The 12,905-nt window shown below is 36.6% G+C and overlaps 1 protein-coding gene across 2 annotated transcripts; it reads right to left on the bottom strand.

Moving 5' to 3' along the window:
• Positions 1-5,363: 5,363 nt before the first annotated feature.
• LOC110307551 (prolactin-7D1) lies at positions 5,364-12,611 on the bottom strand. 2 transcript variants are annotated; one of them, XM_021179786.1, is made up of 7 exons: positions 12,581-12,611; positions 11,764-11,766; positions 10,227-10,396; positions 9,073-9,111; positions 8,199-8,306; positions 6,231-6,410; positions 5,364-5,567 (listed from the first exon to the last, which is right to left on the bottom strand). In XM_021179786.1, the coding sequence occupies exons 1-7, from the start codon at positions 12,609-12,611 to the stop codon at positions 5,364-5,366; spliced, it is 735 nt and encodes a 244-aa protein (XP_021035445.1). The 2 variants fall into 2 exon arrangements, with proteins under 2 accessions (XP_021035445.1, XP_029324026.1); XM_029468166.1 differs by lacking the exon at positions 11,764-11,766.
• Positions 12,612-12,905: the final 294 nt, after the last annotated feature.

The raw sequence follows: 12,905 nt of genomic DNA, 5'->3' as shown, positions 1-12,905 counted from the left end.
AATGTCTAAAATTGAATCTTGTTATGAACTTACGTAATAATGTGAAATTTATATTTACATAGGAATAAAGATAAAATTAAGACATGTTTTATTTCCAAATACCTCACTACTGAGAAATTACCATCTTTTAGTTTAGAAGTATGCATAAACAAAAGAGAAGTAAGTAGCATGAAAGGTAGCATCAAGTCAAATGTGTTTGAGAAATAGTAACTTAAATGTGAAATATACATGGATCTTACGATAATGTACAACAGACTAAGGAGGCAAGATAGGTTAAGAATTAATTATGAGCTGGTCATGGTGGTGCACACCTTTAATCCCAGCACTCAGGAGGCAGAGGTAGGTGGATTTCTGAGTTTGAGGCCAGCCTGGTCTACAAAGTGATTGCCAGGACCGACGGGACTATACAGAGAAACCCTGTCTCAGAAAATAAAAAGTGTTAAAAAAATGTAGTATGAATAATGATGTCCTGCACATTATTCATTATTCTAGATAGAGGCACTGGAAGATTTTCAAAATCAGCAACCCTGACTATAATGAAAGCAATTTGTTGGACTGAAAAATTGTCTGAAAGTATCAGGAATTTTTATTGTGGAGTAGAAATTTCTCATGAATTCTGACACGGAGAGCAGTCAAGTTTTGCTTGAAGAATGTATACTCCTAAACAAATGAAACTTTCAGGAAACTAAGAGAAGATTAGTGGCATTGTAATAAAGATGAAAAAATGTTTGTTAGGTGTTGAGGTTTGGTCTTTTGTTATCTATAGTAATGCTAAATGCAGGCCCCCAGAACCCCATTGTCCCAGAGATGAGAGTGTGTACATACTCCTTGGCCTCCATTCATTTCTGATCAGTAAATAAAGATGCCAACAGCCAATATCTGGACAGAAGAGACATAGGTGGGGCTGAAGTTTTTACAGGATTAGGGTTGGAGGAAAACCACAAGAAGAAGGTGCAGAAGGAGAAAAAAAGACCAAGACCGATGCTGTGGGTTAGGAGTCAAGTGAACATTGCACTGAGGGGTGAATAATTGCAGTTAAATACAGCCCAGATAAGTAGTCAGGAATAATTTGGAATTATCAATAGAAAAGTAGATCCTAATGACGTAGAGGGTAGAGTGTTGACCAACTCTTGTAATGCTTATGCTTATTGTAAATATATTTCTTGTTGTGTGTGAATTTTATCTGGAAATTGCGAGATCTAAGGCAGGATATAAACCTCAGGACAGGATTAAATAATTTCCACAACAGTTAGGAGAGTATAAAAAACAAGATACTTTGAGATTTTTGTTATTTTAAAGTTGTAACACCCCGCTGTTTGTTGTAATGTATCTTGTACAACTTTTCTTTCTTTTAGTCTTTTTTTTTTCTCTTCACGACTCTATTTTCTTCTGTCCACCCGTCTTTTCTGCCAAGGACCTGCCTCAATCGGTCCCCCGCAATCTGGGGGAGAAATCAGGGTTCTGGTTACAGGTGGGCAGGGAGTTGGCCAGAAGCGTCACAAACAGACACAGAGACAGAAAGAGTGTGTATCTGAATGTAATTTTGTCAAAGTAAGCATCAGTTTTATATAATAGAGAAAACAAAGAAGAAGGGTGTCACAGCAGGCAAGGTACATTGAAGTTATCTGACACAAAACAGAGGAATGCCTCCAAAGAACTGGCAGGATCAAGCAATATTTACACTTAAGAATAAAAGTATATTGAACCATCCTTGCATCCCTGGGATGAAACCTACTTGGTCAGGAAGGATGATTGTTTTGATGTGTTCTTGGATTCGGTTAGCAAGAGCTTTATTGAGGATTTTTGCATCAATATTCATAGGGCAAATAGGTCTGAAGTTCTGTATCTTTGTTGGGTCTTTTTGTGGTTTAGGTATCAGAGTAATTGTGGCTTCATAGAATGAGTTGGGTAGAGTACCTTCTGATTCTATTTTGTGGAATAGTTTGTGAAGAACCAGGATTAGATCTTCTTTGAAGATCTGATAGAACTCTTCACTAAACCCATGGGCTTTTTTTGGTAGAGACTATTAATGACTGCGTCTATTTCTTTAGGGGATATAGGACTGTTTAGATCCTTAACCTGATCATGATTTAACTTTGGTACCTGGTATCTGTCTAGAAACTTGTCCATTGCATCCAGGTTCTCCAGTTTTGTCCCATAATCAGTTTCCAAACGCTGACACCATTGCATACACTAGCAAGATTTTGCTGAAAGGACCCAGATATAGCTGTCTCTTGTGAGACTATGCTGGGTCCTAGCAAACACAGAAGTGGATGCTCACAGTCAGCTATTGGATGGACCACAGGGCCCTCAATGGAGGAGCTAGAGAAAATACCCAAGGAGCTAAAGGGATCTGCAACCCTATAGGTGGAACAACATTATGAACATCATGAACAAGTACCCGGAGCTCTTGACTCTAGCTGCATATGTATCAAAAGATGGCCTAGTAGGCCATCACTGGAAAGAGAGGCCCATTGGACTTGCAAACTTTATATGCCCCAGTACAGGGGAACGCCAGGGCCAAAAAGTGGGAGTGGGTGGGTGGGAGGGTATGGGGGACTTTTGGGATAGCATTGGAAATGTAAATGAGGAAAATACCTAATTAAAAAAAAATAAAAATGGAAAAACAAAAAACAAAACAAACAAAAAGAATAAAAGTAGCCCTGCCTAGAATCAGCTAATGACAGGGGCCAGGAGAGGATTTCACACCCTAGTCACAATTTATGCTATTCCTTTGAGCCTTGTGAAAGCTTGCATCAGCAGGTTCTGCTCTAGCAGACCTTTTCATGAATAATGCAATGCTGTAGTTCCTCCTAAAACCACAACCCTCCTTTTTCCTAGGTCATGGCAAATTCTTGAATATGAAAATGCCAAGGTTCCAAGAGACTAAGTTTCCATGAACTTTTCACCTCAGGACTGCATCCAGGTTTCCAGGCCTGTCATGAGAGTCACTACTGGAGTGGATGTAGCACTTTTCCTTTTATGGTCATCAAGACACTGACTGGACTATCACTCTTGGCCTATACATATCTGCATATCCCCGACACTTGTTGGAAATATATCATGGCAATCTAGTTTTATTTACAGGGGGGTGACAGTGAGGTGAGCCAGTATCCTTGTTTGCTTAAAGGCAGTTGGCAAGATGAACTTAACAATCACAATTCTACAGACTGAGTTATTGGAATATTAAACAATCACAATTCTACAGACTGAGTTATTGGAATATTAGTTTAGTTTTCTACTGGGATCAAATTAGCAATGACAGATATCTGAGAATTGTTTGTGTGAGTAGCTATCAAGAAATTCTTTCTAGATAAATTCACTCATGAGTATTAAGGGAAGAATAACACCCTATTCCTAGGTACCAATGTGATTTTCCTAACTGTTCTGGGCCTACATGAAGAGAATAATATTTGTAGGTACTCCAGCAAGAAGTCAACAGTGACCTTATGCTATTTCCCATTCTATTGTTGACAGGACCCTGATTTTGAGATTTTTTTTTTATCTGTTTGTCAAAAGCATACTTCAAGCTACATTTTTTTAGACACGTGCATTCAGGAAGAGAAGACCAATGGCAGTCTTATGATAGAGCTCTGAAGTGGATAAAATAATCTATTTAGCAAATCTCTCTGGGTGAGTATAGCCTTCACTAAGTATCTGGGGAAACACTAATATGCTCCATGAGAGAAGGAAATAAAATTAAGACCTTGTAGGCTTCTGGTCCTGGGATTGAGTTATATCTAATATAAATGTTGGTCAAGTTAATTCTTTGCTGAAGATAATTCCTACACAGCTCAATCAACATGAAGGAGTTGAGTTGGTGCGTATAAAGACCCTTCATCTCTATGTTCTAAAATCTTTGGATAGGAATGTACTCTGCATGCTACCAAAAGAAAAACAGAAATACTAAGCCAGCAAAAAACTCTTTGATTTATAATGATACCCTCCCTGACAGGACAATGATAGAACAAAGCTTATGGGAGAAACCAACCAATATCTGGTTTGAGTGAAGACTCACTCTGTGAGATGAATCCCATACCTGACACTGCTGATGTGATCAAAAATCTAAGACTAGGTATCCAAGATCTATAGAGCAAAACCAATATCATTCTTTTAAATAAAGCAACATTAACAACAAAACTATAGGAATAAAAGTGATAGACCATTATTCTCATAGATCAATGCCTTCCACAGCCATCTTCAGAGAATCTTCCTCCTGCCACAGATGGGAGCAAATGTTGAAACCTACACTCAAACATTAAGCAGAGTGTGAAACCCTGGGACACAGAGACATAAACGGGATGTCTCCATCATACTCTTCCCATCAGAGCTTATGGAATTCCTTGGAAGAGAAGGCAGATATTGTGTAAGAGACAGAGGAAATGGAGGACTCCAAAAAAACCCTGCCCTTATAAACCAACATGGTTAATGCTTATATTAACCCACAGAGACTAAGGTACCATGCACAAGGGCTTCATGGATCTGTATTAAGTCCTTTGTGTGTATATTATTCCTTATAGTTTATGCTGTTTACGAGATTCTACAATGTACAAACAAGTAGGCCTCTCTTCTTTGTGACTGCTGTTAGGCTTTTTCCTACCATGTGCTTGTTTCACTCAATTATGATGTGTTAATTTGTGTTATATCTTATTTTATTAATGAGATTATATTTATTATTATACCTTAGAACCCTGTTTGTTTTTTAATCAGAAATAGAAAGAGAATGGATCCAGAACAGAGGGAAGAGAGGGTAGAACTGGAAAGAGCAGAGAGAGGTGGATAATATGTAATCAAGATAATATATGAGAGAAAATCTATTTTCAATAAAAGAAAAAAATTAAAAGAATTTCTCTGCAGTCTTTGATTTTATCACACAAGTTGGCAATGAATGAACTTCTCCCTTTCCTTACTTCTTTATTCCATCTTGGAATAAAAGATCAAATAGAGAGAGGTAGGAATGGGACAAACTTTGCAGGAATGGATGAACACAGCCTTGCCTGGAATGTGACTTAAGCCACAGAAGAATGCTGAAATATATTAAGTAATTTGAATACAAGATGTTGTAACGAGACCATATGAGATATCATATACAGAGGCTAAAGAGACTAGAATAAATATACCTACAATATTGATAAGAAGACAAGAATTCAGAAAGCAACAGCTGAAAATGAGTTGAGAAAGAGAGACTTCTTTTAGGTTTTTACTACTTTATTGATACATATTCTGCCACTTAAATTTAAAACTTCCTTAACAACTAGATATATCTGTTGTCTCTTTTTACTTATAGATTTACATTAGATTTAATCATATATTCAAAGGGCAAAGACTAGAAGAAGATTCCAAAAGATGGATCATGTAATATCTCAAAATTCTGAGTAGCAGACATCATCATAAAGAAGCAGACATTTTAGGAAATTGACTAGAAAATCAATTGTTTCTAGGTCAAGACGCAGGCAGAAGGAAAACATATAAAGAGCAAAAAATTGAGTTTCTTTATCAGCTGCCTTCAGGGAGTCCAAATCTGACCAGGTCGGGTAGTCTTCATTTTCTTTGATTGCAGGATTAACCTATTGACCAGATATGATACTTATTATTAGTGTTTGTATTCCTTGGACCTATGCCTTCTAAAGGCTGAATTACATTTAAGAAAATATTATAAATGTGAAATTTCAGTCACAGGCATAGATTTCTGCTTCTGTGACAGGATACTGTCTTTATGTAATCTAGAAGCAAGATTTTATATATACATATATATGTATATGTTTATATATATGTCTATACACACATATACATATACATACATACATACATACACACACACACACACACATATATATTTATATATTCCCCCTAGGTTGTTTGATGATAAATAAAGTATATCACTTGCAATTACAAAGAAGGTAATCCAGGATTCTGATACTTGAGCCTATCCTTCTGTTTGTCAAATGGACAATGGAAAAATGGAGGGCAGTTCTTTCATGTAAGAAGCAGGTCATTGATAGAAGAATATCAAATGAGTTATTTGTGAGTACTCAATCGAAGAAATGGGCATTAAAGATGACTTGAGGACTTGCTATTCTCTGTGTATATCTTGTAATGGAGAGTTTTTAATAGAAGGTTAGATGCCTAACTTTTGATCTTGCAGAGTGAAGTGTTTCAAAATATATCATTCACTACAGAAGTCACATCATTCATAAAAGACAAAATTGAAGAGTAAGAAAATTACTCACAATGGATATTATTCTTATGATGTACTCTAGAAGGTCTTTGTTTTTAGCCTCAATGGCTTTGGCCTTTGATAGGATCCTATAAGGGCATTCTGGCAAAGCACTGAGTTCTGTCACTAGATGTTTCAGAGGTTCTTTCCAGGCCAGCAACGTATGGAGCACCATTTTCAAAAAGTCTTCAAACTATGAAACAGTTGTTGAACAACCATATTAAGATAAATGAAACATAGAGCATTATTTACATGTTGCTTTTAATCAAAAAAACTTGAACGAACACATCTATTTGCTGTCCTAATGGAGAAAAAAAATTTTTTTCTGGAAATGAAAATGATGTAGCAGTGTAAAAGTTAGACTGGTCACCTGTAGTTTGCAAAAATGAAATAGTTTATGTAAATAATTTATAATGAACTATATTATTGAACATGTTCTTTTTTTTTTTTTTTTTTTTTTTTGTCTGAAATCTATCATCAGCCTTTTTGGTAAGGCATTATATTCCTTACCAAAAACTATTTTGTTTCTCCATGAAACCCTAATAAGGCTTTCTTGAGAGTGAGGGGCTGTCTACTAGTCTTGAATCAGAAGGACAGATACTACCAGTTTCAACTGCAAATACTTAAATCATATTTATGACACCAGTGAATAGAATGCTGACAAAATTATATTTTAAAAACTCATTATAAAGTTTAGGATATTAATAGAAAGGTACCTTGAAGACGACCTGTCATTTATAAATATGGTTCTTCAGCCTACAACACCAATGCCTCTAACAGAACAGACCAACGTCAACAAGTATACCTGAAGGACAATGGAGCTCATTGAATGTACAGAAACCATAATTGAAATTTTACCCTTAGGAATAGGTCAGAATTATATATGTACCTCATAACTGATTTGAAAATGTTTGCTATGTTGCTGTCTTTTAACTAATCTAGTGCTGAGGAGAACAACAAGTAAAGCAGGATTTAGTAGATACTTTAAGAGAAATGTGAGAATGAAGGAAAGGACTATGTGGAAGTGATGACAATACAGGTATGTATCATATGCCAGGAGCATATGACTAAAAGTGTGTGCTTGATTCAAATGAGGCTCAGAATTCTATTATCACTAGGCCAGTTGATGACACAAGGTCCACAAAACATTTCAATCTATCCATGTCCTTGTCTGAGTTGCATTTGGGCAGGATTAATTGAAGCACTCTCAATTGAAGCACTGTGGCATTTCTACAATAGAGTAAGTTTCCAGAAACATTAGGTCTCCATCTTCCTCTCCTTTCACTTTATTATTTTTAAATGATAGCTAAGTAATCTATCTGAGTGCAGTCTATGGACATAGGGAAGAAAGGAGAGATCATAACAAGACTTAGGTAGAGTTGCTGTGATGTATCTAACACTTCATGACAACTGAAGAAGTCATTTTCTTGGGAGAAACAAAGATAGTATTTATAGGTCTCCTTTGTCCAGGCACTTCCAGGTAATATACAGAAGGAATTCTAACATTCATGGAATTTGGGAGACATGAGTAAGAAGCAAATGAAAAACTGGAGATCCCTGGGATCCAAGAAAAGTTACCGTGGTGGTCACTAATGACAATATGCCAATGTGGAGACGTTATTAATCAAAGAAAACTGGGTTTATCTGTCTTAGGCCTATACATGAATGGGTTTTTAAAATAGATGTGGACTTCAGCTCAAAGTTTCCTACAACATAATAAGCCAATGCTCAGTGTGAAGACATTGGTAAAATATGCTCCCTTAAATGTTTAGCTTATATAGATCTGCTACAAGATTATTTAATATTTGATTTCCTTTATAATTTCTCAAGAGGATACCATGATTTTTATTTCATTGTGCACTCTTACTCATTGATCCTACTCTTCTGATTACTATACCCCTCTCAGTGCTCATAAGAACTTGCCAGCTTATCAAAGCCAGGGGATTGCTTTAGCCTTTTAGGATAAATGTAGAGGTCTCACCGATGTCTTTCGGACATCCTCTACTGTTTCAGGAACGTTGATGGGAACAGTGTGGCAGCTGTTGAAAGCCTGGGTTATTTTCTCCGTACTCTTGTGCAAATCTAATATCTGAAAATGTTCAAAAAGAAATCTGAGTTAAATTAGCATTATGAATTGATACAAAAAGAACAAGAGGACACAATACTAATCCTGTTTTGTTCTATCACTAATCTCAAAATCTGTGTTATGTAAATTGAAGAGAACCCTTAAACATGACAAAAATAAAAGCATAACATTTTTCAAATTTTGTCTTTCAGTGCGATTTGAGTCTAAGGCTATAGTAAATATGTATGATTATTTATCTATTTTTGTTTGCTATCATTTCAAATTCATTTACCTTTAACTCAGTATTATAAAAATTATTCACTTTCTTTCTAGTGTATATATATATACTATACCATTTAAATTCTATCATAAATTCTGAAAGAAATTGTGTTAATTTTAATAACCTTAGACATAAAAAGAGGCCATTTTAGGAGATAATAAGCAGCAATAAAATTCATAACAAGAAGAGATTAATTAATATTTATATTTTTTGACCTTATAATCAAAATTCTTTTCCTGGCAAAATTCTTACAATTTTAAGCTATAAGTATGAGTGTTTAAAAAATAAAAACATAAATTTGATAATAACTTGAATACTGATTTTATTGTTTGCAAACCCTATTCTCAGAAGCAGTCCCATTTCCAAGCTGCTTATAGAGGCTAAGGCTTTCTTTCACCTGGAGAAGTGTTTTATTTGGATTGGATCTTGCTGCGTTCTCAGGCAAGGTATAGTGCAATAATTAACATGAATGCTTTGGGAGATGAAGACAGAAATCAGTGAGGCACTTACAATCTTATTGAACTTGTCTGAAGAGAATGAGTTCATGAACTAAATGAAGGAACAAAATAAAATATTTCTGTAAACAGCATAAATACATTTTATTGCAAATGTAGACACATTTTCTAGGAACCCCTCCCATTCCATAAATTCATGCACTGGAGAGCTTTACAAAGCAGCTAGCCCAAGACATTTCCAAGAAGGCAATTTACCTACTTCCCATCTCAACATCTTGCAAGTTTTGATTAGTTGTATTCATTTCATTCAACTCCTCATAACACATTTTTCCTTTATGATATCTGAAGTGTGCTAATCAAAGAGGCTGTACAGACTAACCTGCTCTAAACAGGGTAAGGGAGTCATAGTTTATCACCAGCCATATCATTTAAGATTTTATGTCAGAACTATAAATATGAGAAATTTTTCTTGTATGTGTATTTTTAGAATAGTTACACAGAGGCAAATAATTAAAACTATTGAATGGTTTCATACATTTTTGAGCTATCATGAAACTTCCATATTCTCCCTTTTCACTTTCGAGTACCTTCTACCTTCTTCTATGTTTGAAAGAGGTATTAAAAACTTTTTTGCTTTATTTTTTAAATTTATTTATTTTCTTGCCTTATGGATTTGGCTGGGTCTCTTGTGACTATGCTGAACAAAAGCACTGAGAATAGACATTATTCTGATGTTAAAGTTGTTCAACTCAATTTACCATTGAGTAAATTCATTATTGACTTCCCACATGTGACCTTTATTGTGCTGATGATCAAATATTTTTTAATTTTTAATTTTTTTTATTTATTAGGTATTTTCTTCGTTTACATTTCCAATGTTATCCCAAAAGTCTCCCATTCCCCCACCCCAATCCCACTCGCAGCCAGGCATGGTGACTTACAGCACTCTGGAGGCAGAGGCAGGCAGATTTCTGAGTTGGAGGCTAGCCTGGTCTACAAAGTGAGTTCCAGAACAACCAAGGCTACACAGAGAAACCCTGTCTTTAAATTTAAAAAAAAAAATGATAATAATAAAATAAAATTAATTAGTTAATTAAAATCAATAAATAAAACTTGTTTAATGATATTTTCCATTAAATTGCCTTGTAATGCACTGCTCAGCTGGAAAGTTCCTTTTTAGGAAAAGTCATGGGATAATGAGGTACTTACAAATTCTTTGCGCATGCTTACACCAAGCTTAGCCATCTCTCCAGAAAGTACAGTGGCATTATCAAACAAGTCCTTCAGGTCACTGAGAACAGCCTCACTGGCATTTATGGGTACAGAGGACACCTTCTCCCACAGGAAGAGATTTGACATCAGCAGCAACAGGAGAGTCCCTGTTATATAGAAACAGGAGCTATGTACAATGAGAGATACTCATCTGAGTTTTTCAACAGTAATAATTTCCCTGCCCATTGTCCTCCTCTGTATGATCTGGCACTATAAAGCTATGGGAGTGAATAACATCTTCCACTGTAAAATGCAACAAAATAATTAATTTGAACAACTACATACTTGAGAAATTGGTACCTTCTCACATCTTTAAATTTCTGTCAGATATGATTCTGAAAGTTCCAAGCATTTGGGGTTTCCACAAATTGTGAGTGAATGCAATGACTTTCATTTCTTTACGTAGTTAAGGTTTTGAGCACCTACATTGACTTTCAGCTGTCACTCTGCAAGATTCTGACTTGCACTCAGTGAAAACAAAGCATGTTTGCAAGGATAGCACAATAACTTTTACCAAGTCTTCTTGATGCTAAGAATAAGCACATGACTGCCTGCTTCTCAATCCCTAGGAAGAAGAGAATCCTCTCAGAAAAAGAATTCTGTACGCTGAATCCACTGGTTCCTGAGAATATTCCTATTCAAGAGTTTCCCCCAAAGCTTGCAATGATTTTCTCTGTAAACTTGCTGTTTGTAATAATACTACTAGTAGAAGAAGTCTTTGTAATATTATCAAAATGTCTTGAAGTGGGAGGAAGAAAGGGATCTGGGAAGGAAAGTGGATGGTGCGGGGTGGGGGTTAGTACTGGATAGGGGAGAGAAGAACCTGATCTGGTATTGGGTACGGGAAAAGGACTGAAGCCCTAACGGCCAGCAGAAAGAATCAAAACAGGCAACCTCCTGAAATGGGAGTTTGGGGGGACACTCCAGAATACACCAGAGACCTGGGAGGTGAGAGACTCTCAGGACTCAAAGGGAGGGACCTAAGATGAAATGTCCAACAGTAGACAGAGGGAACTTATAGAGCCCACCTCCAACAGGAAGACAGGTCATCAAATGAGGGTGGGGTTGCCATGCCCCAGTCACACCTCTGACCCATAATTGTTCCTGTCTGAAAGTATTACAGAGATGGAAATGGAGATGAGCCTGAGGATCAGAAGGTGCAGAGACAGGCCCAAAGAGGAATCTAGCTCAAGGACAGGTCCCAAGGCCTGACACTTTTATTGAGGCTATTGAGCACTTACAAAAAGGAACCTAGCATGACTGCACTCTAGAAGACCCAACAAGCAGCTGAAAGAGTCAGAGTCATTTAGTTGCACACAACCAATGGACAGAAGCAGCTGAGTTTCCCTGTTGTTGAATTAGGGCAAGACTGAAAGAAGCTGAGGAGGAGGGCAACCCTGTAGGAGGACCAGCAGTCTCAATCTGGACCCCAGAAATCTCTCAAACACTAGACCACGAACCAGGTAGCATACACCAGCTGACAGGAGGCCCCTAACACATATAGAGCAGAGGACTGCTGGGTCTGTGTTCATTCTGAGATGATGCACCTAACCCTCAAGAGATTGGAAGCCCCAGGGAGTTTTGATGTCAGGTGGGATAAGGAGTTGGAACATCCTCATGAAGACAGGGGTTTGGGAAGGAGGTATGGGATGTGGAGAGCAGTTGGAGGGTGGAGGGGGGAAATAAAATATGGAGTGAAAAATAAATAAATAAATAAATAAATAAATAAATAAACAAACAAACAAACAAAAAACTGATGTTCCTTAGTTTTTTTGTTTGTTTTTGTTTGTTTGTTTGTTTTTTGTTTAGTGTGGAAGGATAAATAGCAACACTGTGGAAAATCTGTCATACGTGAACATGTCATTTATCAATTTCTGGAATTTTGACTTTTTGAGAAAGATATTCCATGTTATTGGTATCTCCTGACTATTTAAGGTTATGCGGAATCATAATGATTTCTCATACAACACATTAGTAATGTTCATATTCTCTACTTCAGTCACCTAAGAAAATGCAAAATTTCTCTAGACACTGCTGCATGACTCTAGGCTAAGATTACCTCTCTTTAAGAAACAAAGATCCATAAATGCACTGTGCATTTGCTCCAATAATAATGACTAGAAAGGGTTTCTCAGATCCACTGGGCTTTACTTCTCCTGGTTAGTTATTAATCAATGTCCTTCATTCCTGATAAGAAAAGAATAATACCAGAAAAGCTAACTGTCCACCACCTCTGCAATATAATTCAGTACCTAAGCCGTGTGGAAGAAATGTTGTAAACAGTCACTTACAGGAGCATGGTTGGATCAAAGAAGGGAGCATCTCTTCAGAGTCCTACCCAGGCTTAGCTGTGGATTCCGGGAAGATGCTTCACTGGAGTTGGAAGCCTTCTATGTCCTTATTTTCTACCTCTTATATAGTCTATCCCAGTAACCCTGAGGTTACACACTGGCAGGAGGAAAAAGACGTGTCAATTCCCATTATTTTTCCCTCAGGGTTAAGTAGCCTAGATACCATGAACACTAATATAGTTCTAAGTTCATGGTTTATCTTATTTTTTAGGTTCACTGATACAGTTAGTTCTATGTACGTGGTTCATCTCATGTTCATCCTGTG

The sequence above is a fragment of the Mus caroli genome, unplaced genomic scaffold (genome assembly GCF_978045245.1).
Source record: "Mus caroli unplaced genomic scaffold, Mus_caroli_1 scaffold_15, whole genome shotgun sequence".
In the NCBI taxonomy this organism is placed as follows: Eukaryota; Metazoa; Chordata; class Mammalia; order Rodentia; family Muridae; genus Mus; species Mus caroli.
Note: the sequence above shows the minus strand (reverse complement) of the source record. Positions and strands in the feature narration are given on the sequence as shown.